General features: G+C 42.3%; 2 protein-coding genes across 2 annotated transcripts in view; both read left to right on the plus strand.

Moving 5' to 3' along the window:
* Positions 1-6,383, plus strand: part of dnah1 (dynein, axonemal, heavy chain 1) — a 29,633-nt gene extending 23,250 nt beyond the window's left edge. The window contains exons 64-74 of the mRNA XM_031844292.1: positions 261-419; positions 1,109-1,240; positions 1,374-1,544; positions 1,710-1,889; positions 2,135-2,311; positions 2,856-3,026; positions 3,249-3,379; positions 4,390-4,534; positions 5,080-5,286; positions 5,503-5,737; positions 6,183-6,383. Of these exons, the coding sequence (XP_031700152.1) occupies positions 261-419; positions 1,109-1,240; positions 1,374-1,544; positions 1,710-1,889; positions 2,135-2,311; positions 2,856-3,026; positions 3,249-3,379; positions 4,390-4,534; positions 5,080-5,286; positions 5,503-5,737; positions 6,183-6,304 (1,830 nt within the window). The 3' untranslated portion in view covers positions 6,305-6,383. The remainder of the gene's footprint in view (positions 1-260; positions 420-1,108; positions 1,241-1,373; positions 1,545-1,709; positions 1,890-2,134; positions 2,312-2,855; positions 3,027-3,248; positions 3,380-4,389; positions 4,535-5,079; positions 5,287-5,502; positions 5,738-6,182) is intronic.
* A 35-nt stretch (positions 6,384-6,418) lies between these two features.
* On the plus strand, positions 6,419-22,612 carry mapkapk3 (MAPK activated protein kinase 3). The gene is made up of 10 exons (XM_031844279.1): positions 6,419-7,390; positions 11,829-11,968; positions 17,238-17,302; positions 17,502-17,581; positions 17,698-17,824; positions 18,045-18,120; positions 18,221-18,345; positions 19,058-19,143; positions 19,258-19,338; positions 21,465-22,612. Exons 1-10 carry the CDS (start codon positions 7,094-7,096, stop codon positions 21,618-21,620), a joined length of 1,233 nt encoding a protein of 410 aa, XP_031700139.1. The 5' UTR covers positions 6,419-7,093; the 3' UTR covers positions 21,621-22,612.
* The last annotated feature ends 893 nt before the right edge of the window (positions 22,613-23,505 follow it).

Below are 23,505 nucleotides of genomic sequence, written 5' to 3' on the forward strand. Positions count from 1 at the left end.
ACCTCTTGTGTTAATGTTGATATTAAAACCAATATGTCTTATCTCTCTGGCAGTGGCTTAGATGTGTGGTAATATTAACATGACAATGATGGTTCCATTTGTTTTGGCTGGGTCTGCATCAGTGCAAACATTGGTTAATGTTTGGAGTACGGTATTAACTCTGCTAACTTCACCTGAAAATCATTTCCGGTTGTTTGCTCTACAGTATGCCGCAGCATTATTTATGGCTTGTTGTTCCTTCTCTCTCCATCTTTCCACAGACGTCAGACCTGTCCGTGGTATTCAAGGCGTCGTCCCCCTCCACTCCCCTCATCTTTGCCCTGTCCCCTGGGACTGACCCTGCTGCTGACCTCTACAAGTTTGCTGATGTCATGCGGTTCTCCAAGAAAATGAGTGCCATGTCTCTGGGCCAGGGCCAGGTCAGGGTCATGGGGGGTGCCTGGGAATTATCTCTCACTCTCTCTTTCGTACAGTCTCTCTGACCCTGGGGAGAGGCACTGTACAACACTTTCTCACAGAACCAGGCCATTCTCATTTGTCATGTTAAGAATGGCCACCTATGTGCTAATTGTTTCTCTATTTATGGCCATAGGCCAGGGCAATGTACAATACTACTTTGACAGATGCTAGATTACAGGACACCATAAATAAACTCAAAGAATAACCAGAAAAATCTCACGTGTACGTTTTAGGATAAATGCAGACTCATCCTCCACAAACCTGAAACCTAGTGGCTGGCCAAACATTTCTCCCAGTAACACACTACCCCTGTGGCTGTTCAATAGGTGTTAGCGTGTGTTTATCACATTACTTTCAATTATGTGAGTTAGAATCCTGGCTCATACTGGGCTGTTACATCAACCTGTCCTCTGTTTCTGTCTAGAGCTCTTGAGCCTATCTGAAAGACTCCTAGAATGTCAAACTGGCTGAAGGGAGATTATTTTATGACTATGTTACTCGCTCTTTAAATATAAAAAACTTTCCAGGAAACGTGGATGTTTTCTCTTAAATTTAAGCCTTGTGTTAAATTTACTGTTTTTGGCACAACTGTTGTTGTTGTTGTCTTCACATCTGCCTTTTCTTCTCCTGCTGTTGTTATGTGATTTAGGGCCCCCGGGCTGAGTTCCTGATGCACTCTGCCATGGAGAGCGGTCAGTGGGTCTTTTTCCAGAACTGTCACCTGGCGCCCAGCTGGATGCCCTCCCTGGAGAGAATCATTGAAAACATCAACCCAGAAAAGGTCAGATCATATGCACACACGTACTTCACACTATTGTAGTATTGTATGTTCGACAAGCTTTCCTTTACTTTGCCAGTGTTAATACTTCCTTTACTGCCCACGGGCACCACATGTCCCACAACACCCCAAATAGGTGCACAAGGACTTCCGTCTGTGGCTCACAAGTCTTCCCAGCAACAAGTTCCCGGTGTCCATTCTCCAAAATGGGTCAAAGATGACCATTGAGCCTCCCAGGGGAATCAAGGCCAATCTTCAGAAAACTTACCGAAGGCTCACCAATGATTTTATCTCCTCTTCTACCAAGGTCTGCCCAGTCTTCTGTCACCATCTGAGTCTGTTCCAGCATATTGTATTTATCACTTTATACTTTTGATTAGAAAACCTGCCTTGCAGATCAGCTTTGTTTTTGAGAACATCTAGTACCTAGTAGTATCTCCAACTTATTCCTCTCCTCTGCTCTCCTCTCCAGACCGCACACCTCAAGTCTCTGCTCCTGTCTCTGTGTCTCTTCCATGGAATTGCTCTGGAGCGAAGGAAGTTTGGCCCACTGGGCTTTAACATTCCCTATGACTTCACAGACGGAGACCTGAACATCTGCATCAGCCAACTCAAAATGTTCCTGGATGAGTACCAGGACGTCCCATACAAGGTGGGAGGAGAGAAGGCTTCTGTCAATATTCAACAGCCTGTTAAGACAGCAATAGTTCCAAAGCCACTTCCTTTCCAATCACGCTGATGCTGTTCCCTTTCTCTTCCTAACTTGTCTTGTATTCTACATGTCCATTGCTCACAGTTAATTGCTATTGTGACATGTGCCTTGCCCTGCAGTAAGAGACCCACATTGTCTCAGAGAATGAGTGTGTGTTTGAGCCTTTTTGTCCTCTACCTGTCCAGGTGCTAAAATATACTGCAGGGGAGATTAATTATGGCGGCCGCGTCACAGATGACTGGGATAGACGATGTCTGCTCACTGTGCTGGAAGATTTCTACTGTCCCACTGTGCTTAATGATGATCATGTCTACTCTTCATCTGGAGTCTACCGGCAGATAGACACGAATCTGGATATCAATGTGAGATAAACGCAGGAGCTTTCAAAAGATTGTGATAAGAGTAGTGCATTAGACTTGACCTTTGTCTGCATCAGTTGGTATACTCCAAAACCGCATATCGTTTCAAAGGTTGGGGAATCACGTTGCCGCTCTCTATTCAGTATACCTATCGTTGAGTCTTCAGGCGATAAGACAACCATCTATGAAACATGATGATGTCTTTATAATTAAACACCATAACACTAAAAAAGGGAGATAATTCTTTTAAAAGCAGAAAACAGACAAACCATATTGAATCATTCATTAAAGGGTCGATTAACCAAGACTGGGTGAAACGACCCTTTAAGACACACAGCATTTCTCTAATGAGAAGTCTAACTTTAGCTTAATGAAATGTGCTGGTCCACAGGTTGTGTATAACATTTAGTTTTAACATCAAAATGAGAGAAAAATGCTAAACTATAGTAAATCAAAGCGCATCAACTTCTGAACTGCTGACTCTGAAACTCATTGATAACAGTTGGTGTCCGCGAGTGACCTGATGTCATGGTAATTCTGACTCTAGGGTTACTTGGCATACATTCGTGGTTTGCCCGTCAACGATACACCTGAGATCTTTGGTCTCCATGACAACGGCAACATCAGCTCTGCCCAGAAGGAGACTTTCGCTCTGCTGGGAGCCGTCGTCCGTCTCCAACCCCGAGCTGCATCTGCTGGGGGCAAAACACTGGAGGAGGTACACATATCTATTGATTTGATTTTGTCTACTCTCAATTTTTTAGTACTACTTGTATAATGTCATAGTTTGCAGGGACATAAAACATAATTTCATCATCCCCTCCGAAAATACTTAACTGAGCATTGTTTTGACCTAATGTGTGTGTTTGTAAATGCCTGGACTACGTACGGCTGAGACATGTTGTGCTTCATTGGTGATGTGCCCTTTCCTGTACCGTAGAGAGTGGAGGAGATAGTGGCCGGCATCGTGGAAAAGATTCCTCAGCCTTTCAGTGTTCAGGAGGTGATGGAAAAGTACCCGGTCCTCTATGAAGAGTCCATGAACACAGTGCTCATCCAGGAGGTCATCAGGTAACATTAGGCTGTGCTAAAACATAACTTCACAAACCACACCTCAGGTCTCCTTGATATAAACATAATGATACAGTTTGGTAATTCTTTGAGATCAGAGAAAGAAACTACCATGTGTGCTGCACTGAAAGCCTCTTTGACTATATTTAGCTCAACATTTGCAGCTCAGTGTCCATAATAGTTCTGTGATTTTTCCCAATGTCCAATTGTTTCACTTTTGAGGTAAAAAAAAACCAGTAATTAAATGCGTAACCAACAGTAATGTAATATCTCTATTTAAGTCAAGTAGCTGAAATTGTACCCTTCAAAAGTCACAGCTTGTAATCATAATTATACGTCTCGGTAATCATACTGTAATAATAACTGCTTTTTCATCCGGTTATGTGTGAGTAGCTGTAGCGTGAGATGTCAGCAACTCTCCAGCTGGAAGCTGGAATTGTAATTGCTGATTTATTGATCAATGGTCCTTTCAGCTTCTCGCAAATATATTATCTTTCTTTTTACACTGTGGAGTCGTAAAAACTTTTCTCATTTTTATCTTTAAGTGTTGTTAAACTACCTCTTATATTGTTGTTTGCTTGTTGCTTGTCCTTGGACTAATAAATTCATTCATTAATAACTTTTATAAACTCCATCTGGGAGTTTTTGGTCATAGTTAGTAATTTACAAATTATTACTTATTTAGATTTGTAACTAAATCTAGCAGGTATGTTAGCAGTAATCATATTTAAGTTGTATTAGGCTGCAAGAACAAAATTATTTTACTACTTTTGGGCCCTCAGTGTGATTTCTTGATATATTTATCTTACGTTTTTACTTCCCTTTATGACATATAATTGTTATGTATTTGTCTTTGCCCATCTTGATCAAATGAGCAAACACAAGTGATGCACATGCTCTTGTAATTGGCAAATAGTAGGAAACATGAATGACTGAGTGCTGAATCAGGAATTGCCAGTTTAAATCATTAGTTCTTCAGTAACTGGTCCTTGTATCTTTTTGTCTTTCAGATATAATACACTGCTGGCAGTCATCTCTCAGAGTCTCAGTGATATTGTGAAGGCTCTGAAGGGTTTAGTGGTGATGTCATCAGAACTGGAGCTCATGGCCAACAGCCTGTTCAACAATGTGGTGCCCGATATGTGGAAAGCCAAGGCAAGACACACACAACAGTTATTCTCCTTCTGGTTCTCTTGTGGGTACCACTGCCCATTGCTCAGATGTTAGTTACAACCACTGTTAAACATAACATGATGAAGACAACCCACACAACAAAATGCTGTGTTTATGTGAATGAATTCTCTTCATTTCAAAATCCTTATTTGTAAACAATTACCGTCTCATATTTTTATGCATTTAGCAATTCTGTGGGCAGGACGGCTCACCCTGGATAATTGTGAAACCTTGACTCGCACACACTAAGTCAAAATAGAGGATTTTTTTAGGTAAGGCATACTGAAAATGCCAGTACAGAATACAGCAGTGGGCCTTGAACTGAATAATATTGTGACATCCATCTGTGTGTTTTAGTGGATGCATTTGGGGATGAGACTTGAACATTTGACATTTGGGAGTGATCTCAGTGTGCAAGATATTGATAAACTTTTGGAGACATTTCTGTCCTGCTCTAATAGTTCCAGCCTCTGTTCTCTAAGAATACATAGCTCTTTGACTGGGAATGCGTCTCTCTCTCCTTCCAGGCATACCCGTCTCTAAAGCCCCTGGCCTCCTGGGTGTCAGACCTGCTTCAGAGGATCAATTACCTGCAGAGATGGATCAATAATGGCATTCCAGCTGTTTTCTGGATTAGCGGCTTCTTTTCCCCACAGGCTTTTCTCACAGGAACCCTGCAGAATTACGCCCGTCGCTCCGGCACCTCCATCGACACAATTGGATTTGACTTTGAGGTCTGACATTAAGCTGACAGCTTTAGCCCCACTGGCTAAAAACATACAGATTTTGGGTGTAGCACTACATATTTACCCGTCTAAATTGATGTTGTATCAATATCGACACGTATGGTCAATTTTTATTAGCATTGCTTTGAAGATTTGCTATTAATGGTTTATACAGGCTGTCACCCAGTCTCTTCCTCATTTCCTTTGTAATCCCTTCTACCTCAGGTAATAGTGAAGTCAGCGTCAGAGATAACGGAGAAACCAAACGCAGGGTGCTACATCCAAGGTCTATTCCTGGAAGGGGCTCGCTGGGATTACGAAGCAGGTCAACTCAGCGAGTCCAGGCCCAAGGAGCTCTACACAGAAATGCCCGTCATCTGGCTGATCCCCAAACCCAATCGCAAACCTCCAACCTCTGGGGTCTATGTCTGCCCCGTCTACAAGACCCTCACACGTGCTGGTTAGTACACAGTATCTGAGCTTGAGTGGATTCATCTGTACTACAAATAATATTATTTGCTAGATTAGATCGCGCTGGAATTATAATAATAATTTTTTTATTCAAGAAAAATGTATTCTCTAAAACTTTTGCTGAGCTGTATTAACCCTGTTCTTCAGTGCGACTATAGGTGTTGCTCTGCTCGCTCTAGTGTTTGTGTGTATCCCCTTTTGGTGGTTTTATTACTCACCCAAAATAGACTCCAGTTAGTGTCTTGTTTCACAAAGCGTCTGAAAGTGCAGCTCTGTATTTTCCACCCACAGCACAGTAGCCAACACCTCGTGTGCTGGCATGGTAGACTGGTTAGAAACACTGAACTCAGTGCTGTGATAGAAAATACAAACAACTCAAATGCTTTGTGAAATGCTTTGTCAAATGCACTGAACTGCTTTGTGTGCCTTTGTAGGGACTTTATCTTCAACCGGTCATTCCACCAACTATGTGATGGCTGTGGAACTGCCTACAGATATCAGCCAGAGGCACTGGATCAAACGGGGAGTAGCCCTCATCTGCGCACTGGACTACTAAATTCTGACAAACACAAGAAAAAAAACAAAGCATCTGTTGTATCCACACTGTGTAATAAACTGTTTTTCATAATGCCTTATGAGTGTAATATTGTTAAATGATTTACTGTGATTGAGGTTAGAGGGATCCTGTTCCAGTGGTTTGCTATAAATCAACTCTCCTCCCAGCTTCACTTGTTCTCCACAGTGCTCACTGGACACTGAACTGAATATACGTCCTGCTCCTTTAAGGCTTCCTCATAGATGGGAAATATGACTTAACTGTAGGAGGGTGGTGCTTAAACAAACGGTGACAGTGACTGGCCATGTGACCACTACCAAAGGACTCCAGATCACCGGGAAGCTGAGATCAGCAGAATATCGTCACACTTCTGTCTGTTAAAGACTTCTCTTACTGGAATTAAATTTTTGTGACATTCAGAAAATCTAAAAAATATTCGGATTTCTCTGAAGAGATCAGCTTTGACCGGTTGAAAGAATAGTTATTTTTGAAAATTTGCGGGTATTAAAGTTCAGAGAGAAAACTAGCTATTGGGCAGTTTAAGCGAATGTAATTTGTTTTATAAACTATTTATTTTAGACACAGAGGAATTAGTGTGTGGAGTCCAGTGCCCAGTCCATACAGTGGCTGCGGTGCCCAGGACAACCAGACGCGCCAGCGGTGCTCAAGGATTCCTCTCACCTTTGCGCAATTACCGGAGGGCAGCGGGCGTCATCGCGTCACTTTGGTGAATTACTCGCGCTTTTTCTACTCCGGAGTACCGCTGGTGACAAGAAGCCGGTGTCAAATATGCTGCAAAATGGAAACGGAAATGAGAAGCCGCTGCAAGCGCCAAAGGCTGAGGCAGAGCCGGACTCCCCGGTCGACGAACCGAAGCTGCAGCAGACCGCTCCCCCCGCAACTGACAGAGAGGACCCGGGCGGCGAGTCCACACACTTCGCCTTGCCCGATTATCCCAAAGTGGAGATAAAGCGCAACGCGGTGACGGACGAGTATAAGATCTCCAGTCAGGTTCTGGGTTTAGGGATCAACGGAAAAGTTCTTCAGTGCTTCAACAAGAAGACTGGAGAGAGGTGCGCACTGAAGGTACTGAAGTCACCTGACACACGTTTGTGTTATCAACAGGGAAGTAGACAATAGACCCCTTCAGCTCTGTTTACACTCCCCATAAGTAAACTTCAACTTGCCCAGTCAGCACAAAGTTAGATTCAGTGTAGTGTAGGTCACTTACAGCATTATGGAAGACTTGTGTGTGCCAAATGATCCCGCTTGAGAAATGGTTTCACTTTGTTTTAAGTTGTTTTTGAGCTGTCAATCATTTTTGGAATAGTGCAGCATGTAATAGAGCAGAGGGATAGTCTGAGCATTTAGCTTTCAAATAGAAACGTTTGTAAATTATATAAAAGTGAGTTTACTAGTGAGTCTGTAGCTCAGATGCAAAAACATTGGCCCTTTATTGAAGTCACATTTCTGTCACAGACATACAGGACAAACACTGAAGCTGTTAAACTGTTACAAAGTTGAGGCGGCCAAAAGAGCACAAATACCCGGCCTCAGTGATGTGAATATACATGACTACATTTGAAATTATGGATATGATTTTACACAAACACATTTTTTCTCCCACAAGTGACAAACAAAACTCCTCTTTGTGTCACTTTGTCCAGAGCCCTACGCTCATATCAAGACTATGACTGGTGTACAAGCATGTCTGGGCTCTGCTTTCAGATTTGGATTTGAAATGTACCGAGCATGTTGCCCACTGAGCTCACATGCTCTACATATGGACAGGTTGAGCGTGAATCTCAGCCGATCACTGTATATCAGATGCAAGTTAAAGGCCGCGTGGTCACCCAGCCATGTGCCATGATATGTTGCTTCATGGGGGCACGTAGATTTTGACAGTGGCACCTTGTTCTGGGGGCAATGGAAACTTGAGCATGCCCCCTTTAGAGGCACACAAGCTCGGGTCGTCAGGCTGTCACCACTTTGGTACAGACTCTGAGAGATTTACTGGCTTACAGTAATCCATCTGGATCTGAGCTGCCAAAAACGGGCAGCAGTGGCACAAGCAGAGCGGAGCTGTAGAACCAGACTCTGGGACAGATAGAGAAACAGAGGATGAGAAAGAGAGTGAACTGCAGCAGACAATAGGGACTCAACATCAAGAGATGAAAAAGAGCAAGAGGGATAGGATGCCCCATAGTGTCATGTCAGAGAGGGAGAAGAACACGGTTTAGAAATGACAGCGGAGAGAAAGATATATATATATATATATATATATATATATATAAAAAGTCATAGTAGAAACTTCTTGCTGGCTATATAGCGAAGGTGTGTTAATCTGTGAAAACGGTTTGCTGTGTAGTCATGTAACTGCTGACTGCATCCATAGAAGCATCGCCTGGTGCTCGACAGACCTCAGATTCCACCAGAGAAAGCTATAGCCGGCCAGGGTGACCCCAGCTTTGTGGTAGCTCCACAAACCCACCACTCTCAGCGTCTGAAACAACTTTGATCCCTTAAAAGGCTTTGAGAGATGACAAATGAAACACTCGTAAAATCACAATACGCCTTCTCTATAATAGCCCTTACTGGCGTCTGTGTGTGTTTGTTTGCTCGTGGATTGTACTGGACTAAGTACCTGATAGAGTTTTTATTTCACTTCATTACCATTCAAGCTAATTCACCACTTCTCTGTATTTTTTTAATCTCAAGGCAAAAAGAGAGCAAAAGGAAATAACCGAGAGTGTTTGTGACTGAGGAGAGTTGACCAGCTCACTAGCTTTTTAATTAAGTGTTGATCTCAGCGCTAAACGTAGTGGATGGGTGGTAACGATGTAATCTACTTTGCAGCAGAGCTGGAGGGGAGCCATCCTGTTAATGTCATTGAGTTAAAGTCATCAGGATTCTTTTAACTTGGATTTGTCTGACTCCCTGGAGGAGGGAGGACCTGGGAGAGCCCCGTGCTGCGCGGCAGTCCTCTTGAGCACCCCCATTAACTGTTAATACCTTTGGGGGCACGTATTTGGCCGCTGATCATTCCATCTTAGCGCCTGCAGTGCCTTCCAGCTTAGCGTGCGGAAAGCTGTACAAGCCGCAAGTTTGTGTACCGGCAATCCAATTCACAGTTCATGTGTTTGTTTGTGTTCACCACTGTGGTCAGGCCTTTGGCATGATTGTGACACATCTGGGTTTCCTCTGACACCAAACTGTCATAGAAATTCTCAATAGTTTGATAAGCTCTTCATGGAAGAGATCTGGTGTATCAAAACCACAATCAGATCTTACGCAGGTTCGCTCCAGGCCACTGCTCGATGTGCGCAATTCAAGCTTATTACCCGCTTTGACGGTAGCATGGAGGAAACATGCTGCAGGACTGAAGATCCATGAGGTTGTCGTGAATGAATGCAACGAAAGATCCGTTCTGGTTGAAGATATATTTTGATCCCCTGACTTTTCCTCTCGTGCCATCATGAGGTTGACGTTCATGTTGCCCTTTGGATGAATTGTAATAACTTTAGTGATCCCTTCACTTCTCATCGGGTCCATTTAGTTTTCTTCCAATACTCTGGTTTAGGATTAAATACCTGGAATTATAATTCCCTTTCCCTTGAGCCTCATTTGCATTTTGCAGTTTAGAGCTAATTAGCAAAAGTTAGCATGCTAACATGTTAACATTTGATCGAATGTTAACACTCATTGATGAACTGTATACCACTCTGTTGTAGACTTCATGAGCAGCGATTTATTGGTAGAAGTTGTAAAGATAAATCACCTTTTTATCAAGACAGAGAGATCAGGACTCTCTAAGCCACTAATATGTGAGAGAGTGTAAACATGCTGGAGCCATATAAGTGTGTGTGTGTGTGTGTGGGGGGGGGGGGGGGGGGCTGTTAAACTCAGTGGGCATTATCAGGTCATGGTGTGTGTGTCTCAGTGTGGTCTATGCACAGAGATCTGATTGTGTGAGGATGTGGTTGATTGGTTTATAGCACGATCAGGGACAAGCGTGTGTTTAGTCGTCATGATACGGCCTCACATGAGAAAAGAGTCCATCAGAAGATTAACTGTCTGTCTCATTCTCTTAATCGTCTCGTTGTCCTCCCCCCCATGTTTTATTTATGTATTTAATCCAATACAGTCCTCTTTTATTGGAGCCAACTCTGGTTCAATGCAGGAAATTAAGGAAAGCAGCTCACATGCTATCTGCTCTGATTAAAGTCGTAAAGCTTCAAATGATACAGCAGACACAAACCTGCTTTACAATATAGGACACGCGTAGCTGTAGATCAGACGAATATGTCACCGGAAACCCTCAACTTCTACTTTCAACACGCTGCTGCTCCGAAGCACACGGCCCTCACTTCCTCTTTGACGTTAGCGAGCTCAAACACAATGTTCTTTTCACATTTTGAGAAGTTTAAAGTCACCTGTTAGAGAACACGGTTTTGTGTGTGTGTGCATGTGTGCGTGTGTTTTGTACGTCAGTGAGTCAGCCTCTCTGTGTGTCATGTACTCCAGGCTCAAGCCTTGTGAACAGCAGGAGATCACTCCATTCCTGTCACATCCAAAAATACACCCTGACTGAAGATGTGTGCTATGTCAAGGTCCACCTGCTGGTGCATGTGTGCGTGTGTGCATGTGTGCATGTGTGCGTGCTTATGTCAAACGCACATCCTGACCAGGCTGCCTTACGGATTGTGTTTGTCCTACACTTAGTGGGTCAGTGGAGACAGTCAGTTGCATTAATGTTACTGGGTCTACACTATTGAGGCTCACTTTTCACCAACTAAAACAAAAAAAGTAATTAATATTGAACCACGTACGACTACATTGATGGTATAGGTCACAAAAAAGTATGAATAAATGAAATATAATTGTTTTGACCAAATGATTATAATATTTGACATGCTGTTTTAGGTCTCGGTGATAGTGTTGACATTATCATTACAACATTAACAATGATTCTTTCTGATATTAACATTAGCGCGCTGCAATTATCAATCATTTTCATCATCGATTGAACCACCTGTTATTTTCTTGATTGACCCATGAATTGTTTGTACAATAAAATATTCATTACAGTTTCCTAAAGCCAAAAGTGACACCTTCAAACTGCTTGCTTTGTCCAACCAACAGTCCCAAAGCCAAAGATATTGAATTTACAGTCATAGAACAGAGAGACGCAGCAAATCCTCACACTCGAGAAGCGGGAACGAGGAAAGAAAATGAAATGACTCAAACAATTAATTGATCAATCAAAGTTGTTGCAGATTGATTTTCTGTTAAATTTACATGAGACCAAAAGCTTCATAAATGTAAAGCAAAAACGTGAATTTTGTGAGTTGTTTAATTAGAGTTTGCTCTGAAACGTGAATTTTGACGATTACATAAACGTGATGGGATTCCACTGCAAGTCGATCAACGACAATATTGAACCAGCGTTGAATCTAGCAATATAAATGAATATATTCCTGTAATTAAATGCATATTCATCATATCACATCTCTGTGTCTCCCAGATTCTCTACGACAGCCCCAAAGCCAGACGAGAGGTGGAGCTCCACTGGCGAGTATCAGGAGGACCGTATATTGTTCGCATCATCAGCCTGTATGAAAACATGCATCAGGGAAAGAAGTGCCTGCTCATCATCATGGAGTGGTAGGACTCACATTTCACCACTCTACCCATCAGCTTACACGCTCTCACACTCACGCGCCTGACAACGATCTATTCCCTTATGTCTCCATATTTGGTGATATAAATAATGATTCAATTCTCCTGTGTCATAAAAGAATTGATTAGACAAATGATTTAAATTGGGCAGTGATGAGTTAGTGAGCTATTTTATTATCAGGCTCAAACTTAAGCCTTACAGTGACTACAGTGCCTCCTAAATCACAGCTCTGCTCTCTCTGATCTGCCCTGCGGAGCACAGATCTTAAAAAGGAGGATGATGGGGAGTTATTCAACAAACCTCTTTCAAACAAACGTTGCCCAGACAATGGGAAGTTACAATGACTCTGCTCAGATTCCACAGGTTTCCACTGGAATATTTGCATTTGCTTTGCGATGAATAAAGAACACAAGCTCCGTAGCGACTACAGACGTGTGACCCGACATATTTATTTGAACAAGAGGCCGCTGGTACAAATCAACACACTTTGTGTGATCGTCGAATCACATCTTTATATACACATCAGACTGAAACTGTTGCTTCAGTTTTCACAGCAGGTTTGTTTTGTCTCAAGAAAATAATCTGCGTATTACAGGACTCAACTAAAGCCACTCTCTGGAAAGTTCTGTCAGAAAGTAATTTTTCCAATATACAGTATATAATATGTTCTTATGTTTTCACGCAAATTCGAGCCTTAAGCAGAAGCTTTGTGCCACTGGGAGCATGTTAGAGGTCCGTCATAAGGCCTGAAGACGCCTGCACTGATGGTGAGATATATATAGAGAGAGAGAGAGAGAGAGAGAGACGGAGAGAGAGAGAGCGCGAGCGAGCTTTGACGTGTATACATTTAGCTGAACTTTGTTCCTTTTATTGCCGCTCACTTGTGAATGGAAAAAAAGCAGAATAATTCAGTGGAACAGAAAGAAACCACAGAGGCTGACAGCAGAGAAATGACACCGTCCTCTGTAACTTCAAGGGGATTTTAGATAGTGATTAACTTCTCTTTGCATTGTACTGTATGTATGTGTGTGTGTGTGTGTGTGTGTGTGTGTGTGCTCTCAGTATTCACTCACTGCTTCCTGTGTGAGCAAGGGTCAGAGGAGGACGGCGGTACAGTCAATTCACATATAGACTTCTCTTTCATCTATCGCCCGCAAGGCATGTTCTAAAAATAGTATTAATCACGAGCTCCGTTTAAACATTTTAGTTGCTGTTCATTTTTAATCAAAAACGCTTACATGAATGTTGATTTTAAAATGACAATATTTCGTCATAAGAGAGTTGGGACCCAGAGGCGCACGGCGGACAGCCAGGAAGAGGCTGCCGCGCCGCACTGGGTTTTCAGGTTCTGAATGGCGGGCGCTTCCCGTTGGCGCCGGACGCGCGCCGCGAGCGCACCCCGTCGTCAGATCCGTAAATCCTCGGAACAGTCCGCGGGGCAACAACTCAGGGGTGGCGGGGGTAGAGGCGAGGCAACGCAATCCGACCGAAAAGGCCCAGACTAGAGGTTTGAACGCGGGCGCCCGAAGATTCTCGCGCGCCTCGGAGGGTTGGATCCCCCCTCGGCTATAGACCAGACTGTTTACTAGTTTCTTCGTGGAGACAAAGGTACCATCAGACAAGCTGGTGTCGGTGACAACAAACGGGGCTCCCGCGATGACGGGCCGGCATGCAGGCTTCATTGCGCAATGCAAAGGTGACCCAGACTTCCCAAAATGTCTACATTACCACTGGATCCTTCACCAGCAGGCGCTATGTGCAAAAAGTAACCGGCTTTGATCACGTGATGACTCCTGTCGTGAAGATCATAAATGGCATCCGCTCCAAAGCCAAACAACACAGGATGTTCATAACTGATGATTTGTATAAACATGGGACAGAGTTGATTTGTTGATCATGATTTGTTCAAAAATGTTACAAAAGTGGTGGTTAGTACAAACGAGACATGATTTGAAGATTTGACAGTTGATGATTTTCATAAAAAATGTTAGAAGTGATAATTTTTTACAAAAATACAACAGGTGTGATTTTGAACCAAATGCTACAAATGTGCTTATTCATACAAAACTGTCAAGAAAGATATTTACAAAAATATCAGAGATGTGATACCTCTGACTTTCAAATGTTGAAACAGAACAAGAGAAATACATGTTTAAATATATCTGTGTTTCCTACCATCATGTCGTGGAAATCATTGTTAATAATTATTGTGAGGAATAATTAACATTGACATGTGATCAGACAGTCTCTTCACACATATTATTATTATTATTAAAAGGTGATCTGTGCAACTTTGTTATTCAGGAAGTTTGTATCAAACAAGTAGCCCTTCGTACTACTCGGACCCTTGAAGTAGCTCTCAGTTTAAAAAAGGTTGGTGACCCCTGGTCCATCTGTTCATCTGTGTGTGTTAGGAACCACAATAAGTACGCTCTTACTTAAAACCTCATCCCACTCTGACCCGCGGGCCGTCAGAGTGATAACTGCATATTTGTGTTATGCACACAACTGCCCTGTAACGATGAGTATAATGTGATATCTCATTAGAAAGCTACGGTTCTTGTAATTAGATTTATGCAAACCATTTCAAGATTCAACAACAACAGCAGGTACAGTTAACGTCTCTGTCAAACAAGCACTCCAAAAATAGCCGATAAAATATCGCCGTGACTCACCGATTATGATCCATAACGTGCCCCTCGTGCATGCTAGTCCAGCAAAAACGGTCTTGCTAGGTGGCTAAGGGTCCACTCGATCGAATCCAGTAAAAGATTTAGTCCAAAACACATTAGTACGTCCATAAAGACCCACGGGGGGCTGTTGCATCATTTCAAATTAGCCAGCAGATATGATAACTCGCGATCATATTTCGGGCATAATTTCACTTTTCATGTAAACAGAGCGGAGATTTTCACCACAAAATGGAGCCTGCATTCCGCCGGTTAGATTGACACCTTATTTGACCCAATAGGAGCTTCTATAGCCCGGCCACAGTCTGGAACAGCCAACGAGAGTCCGCTTTGAAAGACAATGCCTGCCTCTCTTCTTTGGGTATAGCTCGAGCCAATCGCAACAGATCCTGTTCAAACTCAGGCTCCACATAGCCAATGAAATTACGAAGCCAGGGATATGCAGATTTATCAGATGGCCCTCTGGGAAAGTTTTCAAAACTGCAATTGAATCCGTGACTGAGGTAACTGGGACAGATTATCAAGACCAAAGTCTGGTTCATGAGAATTTTCAAGAATCTGTGAAAGTTGATAATGGTTAAATATGATATAGCTAACCATACATCGACATAAATAAACTATAGTTCGAATTTCCGACACATGGTTTATCGTAGTAGTATATGCGGTCTCCAAATGCGTTTTTACGCGGTCTCCAAATGCGTTTTTACGCGGCCTCCAATGCGTTTTTACGCTGCCGCACTCTTAGTAAACCACGTGTAAAATATACATTTTCTGTTGTATTGTTATCAAATTAGAACTTGTACCATGACTCCATGGTGACGTAGTATTGTCTTTTCAGGCCTGTAAGTCCCAACCATAGATAACATTTGTCTGAGGACCGGAGCGGAGAGTCTCCGGCATCAGTGAGAGCCGTTTGATGAGTGGTCGTGATTCTGAAACTGTCTGAACTTTAAAAGGGTTAGGTCATAGGTCTCACCATTCCTCAGTTATTGTATTGTTATACAGTTTATTATTGCTAAACAAATTATTTTGTTATAAAACAGCTATGAATGAGACTACAGAGGAGACAAAGCAGCCATATTACTGTTAAAATGATGAAAAACATAATTTTACAAAATCCCGTAGATAAGAATATTTTGGTACTTTTCCTTTCTTCCGTATTTCGGTTCGGTTTTGCACTCTGTTTTTTTCTACTTTCACTTTCACGCATCATTTCTGAAACTGAAAGCTTTCGGTGAAAGTGTTCAACAGATTTCCACTGAAAACCAACCCACTGGCTCACAGTGTAAAACTGTGTATACGTAAGATATCGTGTTTTCTCAAACTAACTGTGGGGACGATTTCACGATAGTTACTTGGAATTGTGTATGGCCAATAAAATGTCACTGCTGTAGTTATGTCAGCTGATCGTTTCAAAATCACCTTCAGTGTACTTTGCACCTGTGAAGTTCACCTGTTACACTGTGACTGTGGTGCTTAGTGCAGATGCATTACCGGTTCCCAGTGTCTTGCACTACATGATGTAAGTAGAAATGTATGAGGGCAAATCACAGTCAATATCCACGAGCACAAATGAGATCCGCGCGCGTGTTTTTTTCTTTTTGACAGTAAGTGGGCAGACCCCGTCCCCATTGTATCACTAAATTGAATTGGTTACAATCCTCGTCTTTGGATTGGCCGTATATCACTCCTGACACAGACGCTAGGTGGCGGTATAAAGGTGGCTTTCAATCCGCCTCTCAACACCACTCCTCTCCATCTCAGACGTAAATAATGTGCTTTACTGACACTACAAACATACAATGATCTTATAGAATACGATGCATTGCTGTAGATTAAACTAACCAACAGTATATAAAGGAGGTACATCGGATATCATTGTAAAACACTGACAGGGAACATTTTAATGCACGGGTACTTTTACTTTCGGTACTTTAAGTACATTTTGCTGATAATAACATACTTGACTAAGGTTTTGAATGCAGGACTTTTACTCGTAGTGGATTGTTTCATCAGTATGGTACTAGTACTTTTAGTGCAGTGAAGGATCAATCATTTTTCATCAACTAATTCAGTGATTTAAGTTTGGGAACTCACTTAGCAAACAGTTAATATACAAACAGGGGTTCCTAACCCATTGAATAATTGTATTTTAAAATGCTATGTACATACTTTGTATTTCATCAGCCTCTACAGTCTGAAAAGTTAACAAGCTGTCAGAGAAATTAATATTTTCCTCTGAGATGTAGTAAAAAGTACAATGTGCGGCTGTTTGAGTTGCACATGCAGGACCTCTACACACACACACAAATGATCTAATTTGTGCTCATGGATATTGACAGTGATTTGCCCTCAATGAAAGACTTAAATTCAAATATGGAGAGCATTTAACAATTTGAAAAATGTTCTTCCTACATTTTTTTTCTACAGAAGGCGAAAATATCAAAATGAGAAAAGAAGATTATTACTTTATTCAAGGTTGATATCTGTGATACAGAGACGACATTATGCCCTGGATCGTCATTTGTACATTTTGTAAATGTGTGTGTACGTGTGTCTCCAGTATGGAGGGAGGAGAGCTGTTCAGCCGAATCCAGGCCAGAGGAGACCAGGCCTTCACTGAGAAAGGTGAGGACTGATGGACTGATGTGAGAGAGAATAAACCGTTATTAACAGAGAAGAACGATATAAGGCAGCCATCTTGGATAACATTTGACAGAGAGTTATATATATGTTCCTTTCTGATCCCTGTTTTATTGGTATCTTTTGTTGTGTGATACTAGAATTGCTTCTGGTTTGAGAGTATGTTCTCCTCTTTTCCTCCCAGAGGCTTCTGAGATCATGAAGGACATCGGCACGGCCATTGAGTATCTCCACCACATTAACATCGCGCACAGAGACATCAAGGTGCAGAGCGATCAAGAGTCAAGACCACCACCGAAATCATGAAGAACGTGATCCGTTCTGGGTCATTAAAGAACATTTTGTGATATTGTTTTGTTCTTCCTCTGCCTCCTAACCAGCCAGAGAACCTGCTGTACACCCTTAAAGAAAGAAATGGGGTCCTCAAATTAACAGACTTTGGCTTTGCTAAGGAGACGACGCTACACAACCCTCTGCAGACCCCCTGTTATACACCGTACTACGTGGGTATGTTGCTTTATCTTGTTTTTAAAAGATTTTCTTTTTTTCCTGACATGTGAACTGTTTGAGGGAAGGCTTGGAAACATTGTCATGTATTCTGTATATGGTATTTCTATTATTTATTTATTTTTTGATAAGAAATACAACATACAATATTTTTTGCCACTGATCGCCATTATATATTTTTTAATCTATTTCTTTGTGTTCATGTTTTGTCAATGATAAGCTCCTGAGGTTTTGGGTCCGGAGAAATATGACAAGTCATGTGACATGTGGTCTCTGGGCGTCATCATGTACATCCTGTGAGTAATGGATGTGGGGTTGGGTCGGGGGCCTGGATGCCTTTAAACAAAGCGTTCAAGATTTTAAAGGTAGTCTGTCTCAACCCGTTTGTCTCTGTAGGCTGTGTGGCTTCCCTCCGTTTTACTCCAACACCGGCCAGGCCATTTCTCCGGGGATGAAGAAGAGGATCCGGATGGGGCAGTATGAATTCCCCAACCCAGAGTGGGCTGAGGTGTCACAGGAAGGTGTGAAGCCCCCTCTCCAAAAAACACACACACAGGCCCTGTCCACACTCACAATTAAACATTTGTTTTTCTCTCCATTTCTAGCCCTGAAAATGTAGTTTTTCAAAAACATTTTCCAGAATACAACCTGCTATCAATGGAATGTTTAACTTATATCTTCAACCACACATTTATGAAAATATCACATCATGTGGATGAAGTACTGCACTTTGCTTTTAGACAGCTTCAGTTTACGTCTACACCTTTTAGCTTCTCGTGTCCTTACCTAAGTGCAGTCTCTTTAAAGACACAATATTTTCCAACTATGGTTAAGGTAAACTATGGTGTCTCTGTCTGCTGCCCTGCAGGTCACAATGGCTCATCTCCAGCACTCACTGGCTTTATTTCCTGCTGCTTTTCCTTCAGTTTTACTTCTAAAGAAATACAACAAACGCTCTATGAGACGTCAGAGACAGATAACTCAAGACACGTCATGCAGCTGGTGTTGTCCTCCTAACCAACTGCGATGACAGTGCATGATGCTTTGCACACGCTGTCATTTTTCTATTTTTTCACTCAGTCTCACTCTTTTCTCTCAAGTAATGCCATTCGCTGTGAACGTAGGCCAGTCTGTCCCTGAGTCCTTGAAAAGCTCCACAAGACACACAATTAGGCATGTATGTGTTCTGCTGCTGATAATGTAATTATCTTTGCATTGCCTTTGCTCTTCCAGCCAAAAATTTGATCCATGAGCTACTGAAGACGGACCCTAATGAGAGAATGACCATCACTCAATTCATGAACCTCCCCTGGATTAATGTAAGAATCTGTGGGTCAAGTACAGATAGACATTGTATACTTCCTGTACTGCTTCATGTTTGTCTGCGCATCTGTTTGCTCGTATCTACACCTGCGTTTTTATGCCCTCTGCAGAAGTCTATGGTGGTTCCCTCCACTCCGCTCCACACCACCCGGGTGCTGACTGAGGACAGAGAGCTGTGGGAAGATGTGAAGGTCAGAAGCACAACAACACTGACCCCCTCTGGTCACATATTCACATTACAACCTCTAAACTCAAAGCTTTAGCTTGTCCCCAGTGTTACAGGGCCACTCCAGCATTTCAGTATTACACATCTGTAAATGTAGGGAGTAGTGAGAGACAGATTAAAAAAAGAATAGTCAAAATCAATGGGGCAGAGGCCGAGGTATCCTGACTTTTAGTCTCTAGTAAGGGGCAAGCTCTGAAAGTGCTAGATCCTACGTTTCCCAGAATGCAATTCAAGAGCATCTTATATGCATGCCTGGTAAATACCCATATGCTTCAAACTCCTCTCCCTCAGTTTGTGATACTCTTTGTTAAAATTTGGAGTCTCCAAGCCCAAACTGAGATACCCCCTGATGACATCACTATGACATCATCGGGGTCATTTTCTCAGCTTTTACAAAACTCGTCCAGAACCACAGAAGCCATACAGTATACAACCGTTTTCACAGGCTAAGTAGTACTCTATATGACTGGGAAACTGATTTTCGTGTGTAAAAAAGTGGGATTGCCCCTCCAGTGATTATAATGATTACCACATGAAAGCCAGCAAAGGAAAATTGCTAATTTTATTTAATTCTTTTACACCCTTCAGTCAATGAAACAAATTAAAATGCTTCAAACCTTGGACTTTTTTTTATGTATCGACATCTTGATGGTCCCCCGATAGCCAATAGGGGGAGGCAGTGGTCACAGTCTTGTTTGTACCATGAGTTAGTTCATCGTAACTAACATTTAACACACACACATACAGTTTTTGTTTAACACACACATTTAAACACAAAGGATCTTAGCTGCCCTGTGGTGGTTTTTTTTTTCCAATTCTGTTTCTAGATTTACGCAAAGCAATGTGTTTACAGAACAAGAACGCTGTTTGCTCTTATCAAGTCACCGTGGGCTTAATGCACAGTACTGTATGTAATGTACTGTATGTAATGTACTGCACAGTTGTGCAATGGCATATTTCTGCAGTGGCTGTAAATGTGAGTGAACATCATGGAGAGAATGGCAACAGGCGAATGAGAAGGTTTGAAGCGATATGCTATGAAAAGAACATTTCCTCAAAAAGATAGGGACACAATACGCCTCTGTTCATTCTACGTTGTGCAAAACATTTCACGGATTGCACTCCTGAGCGACCACTTCTCAAAAAGCACAAAAACGTTCTACATAAGTAGACTGACACGACTGACAAGTGGCTTCAAATCATGAACCATAAAGGATGAAGTGTTTGAGGGTTCACGTTTCCAGCGCTGGAGCTCTCAGCTCCAGTTTGCAGACCAGTCTTCTCTTGTCCCCGGACAGTGATGGTTTGATCTTTCCCAAACTCATAAAAGTGTTCAGTTTCTCTCTACATTGTCCACTTTTGGTTATTTTTACCTGCACTTCCAATCCGTTAGTGAAATAGGAGGACTTTGACATTTTGGGAAGCAAGCTTATTGGCTTTTCGAGACTCTCATGTCTGTATGTCAAGGTTAAAGCCAGCAGTCGGCTATCTTAGTGTTACATAAAGACCGGAAACTGTTGTCCAAGGGTAATAAAAAACACCTACCAGCACCCCTAAAGCTGGTGTGTAAAAATGCAAAGTTGTGTTTTTTTACGAGGGGTTATGTGCCGGACAATGTCTATGCCAGGACCATAGACCCATAAAACGGCAACCTGACCATTTGGTGCTGGTAGGTTGATCTTATTACCTTTGAACAGAGCTATGCTAGCTCTTTCCCTCCGGTTCCAGTCTTAATGCTAAGCTAAGCTAACCAGCTGCTGGCACCAGCTACATGTTTACTGTACAAATGTAAGAGTGGTACCAACCTTCTCATCTAACTCTGCAAGAATGGGAATAAGCATATTTCCAAAAATATTTCCAAAAATGTTAAACTATTGCATGTCTGCACTGATTAGCTAAAATCTATTGATGTAAAGGGGGTAAAAGATGCAAAGTCAATATTTTAAAAACTCCTAAAGCCCCGGTTTAAATAATTTCTAGGTTGAGAATAGGGTTCAACAAAAGTTTACTTGCAACATTATATTATTGCCCTGTATCGTATCATCGCTGCACTCTTCACTGAACTAACACGCTGTGCCCTGTCTCTCACAGGAAGAGATGACCAGCGCTTTAGCGACCATGCGTGTGGACTATGACCAGGTTAAGATCAAAGATCTCGACACCTCCAGCAACCCGCTGCTCAACAAGAGACGCAAGAAGGCCGCTGCAGGGGCCAAGGGTGGCTCCACGGTCTGCCAAAGTCAGTGAGACGCGGAGGACTGTTGGTGGAAACCCAGGCGGGACAGCTGATTGTGATGACAAGCGGTTCACAAGAGGGAGTAAAAGCTGATTTGTGCAGGAGAAGATAATTTAGAGATTTGCCCGAGACTCTTGAGAGACTGGATGTCGAGGAAATAAAGGGGCAACATAGGAACAACATCACAGTGAGAGCTGGACATTTATAAGACGTATCAAGACATGATATCACCTGTTTCTCCTGTCAGTGGCAGACATCAACAGCTCTGTTCACTGTGGTTTTATCTGTTTTTAATCATTTTTATGTATGTACGTCATTTTTAGACCATGCCAGTTTGTAAGAGTGTCTGTGTGCAGACATGGAAGTATTTCTAGTGTTCGTGTTTTGTGTATTTGAATGCTGGGTTGCCTATTTGAGGTCTCCTTTTGTAACTATGCACTGGTGTGCAAATCACACACAAAGAGAGACAAAGCAAACTGTGGACAGACTGAAACTAGTGCGCTCACTATTACCTGCGTGGTTTTAACGCTGTCCGTCAAAGCAACGCATGGCACTGACTGTCTTGTTAATAACATCCACTGCCTTCAACCCGAGTGAGTATTTTTCATTGACACGACAATAAAAATGGCCCCACACTTATTACCCTGCAGTGAATTTCACTCTGTGTCGCTGCTGCAGATAAACATTGTGTCTTCTTGATGGAGCTACGAGAGGCAGCACACAACCTGTGAGTGTGAGGAAAGAGAGCTTCTTGTTTTAGTGGCGTAATGGTTGGTTGTGCTACATGGATGAGTTGTGACACTTTTTTTGAGGAAGGTCTTGCGCGTGTGTTTATGGGGGTTGACTTCACTGCTTCCAGTAAATAGGGGCTGCAGGATCACTTCACGTTAAAACATCAGCAGTGCAGCCTTTCGATAATGGAAACCTCATCTATCAAGTACATCCACTCCGTGTAGAAATTGGATTTGTTGATACGGTTGTCAATAAAACTTTACAAAGCAAAGCTTCATGTGTTTTTTTTCCGAGGATCTTGGAACTACTGCTTTTGTATTCATGCCTTTCAGGCTTTGTGAGGCCGCTATATATAGCAGCAGTGGAATAGTTATTTGGGACGCAGCTATCTGGAGTTCGACTTGGAAAGGTCAACAATATTATGTTTAGATTGTATGTTGAGTACCTTTCCCCCACTTTGATCACATGCAAGTATTTAGGTGATGGGTTAAGGGAAGCTTATCATACAAACGACTTGGCTTCCCCGCAGTAAATACAGGATGTCAGCCATTATTAGATGCGCCCAAATAGAGCACGACCTCTCAGCTGTTGTCCGGTGCTCTATGACTTTGAGTATAAAAGTTCTCAGAATAGAACAAAAGTGTATTTGTTGGTGGAATTTTACAGAGTTTTGCAAATGACATACTTCTTCATGAGGTGGCAGTCGTAGGTACTTTTCCTTTGTTAGTCAACCTCCTCACAGAGACATGCACAGTCATGATTACACCAGGTATCTGTAACACCACTATGGTGTTGACATAATAGTGTCTCATGCACATGCTATTTGAGTTACTTCACACAACAAGTCACTGATCCTCCCCCTCCAGCCTCCTTGACATTGGCTCACGGGGACACCTGACTACAACAAGTTTTTTCAGCAATATTCACAGGACAGACACAGAGCTAGGTCTTAAATACTTTAGTTACATTTATTTATTGTTATTTAGGGGATTCGATTGATTAATCATTTTCAAGTGTATTGTTATTTTAATATAGGCTACAGTCAGACACAGTACCTCCTGATAAAAGACATATCTCTCCAAAAACTGTGCAATGAAAGTTGTATATACATATACATGACATAGCCTGGCGTGTAGAGCAGACTGAGGCGTAATCATTGATTAT

The sequence above is a fragment of the Anarrhichthys ocellatus genome, unplaced genomic scaffold (genome assembly GCF_004355925.1).
Source record: "Anarrhichthys ocellatus isolate YVR2014 unplaced genomic scaffold, GSC_Weel_1.0 scaffold1, whole genome shotgun sequence".
Classification (NCBI taxonomy): domain Eukaryota; kingdom Metazoa; phylum Chordata; class Actinopteri; order Perciformes; family Anarhichadidae; genus Anarrhichthys; species Anarrhichthys ocellatus.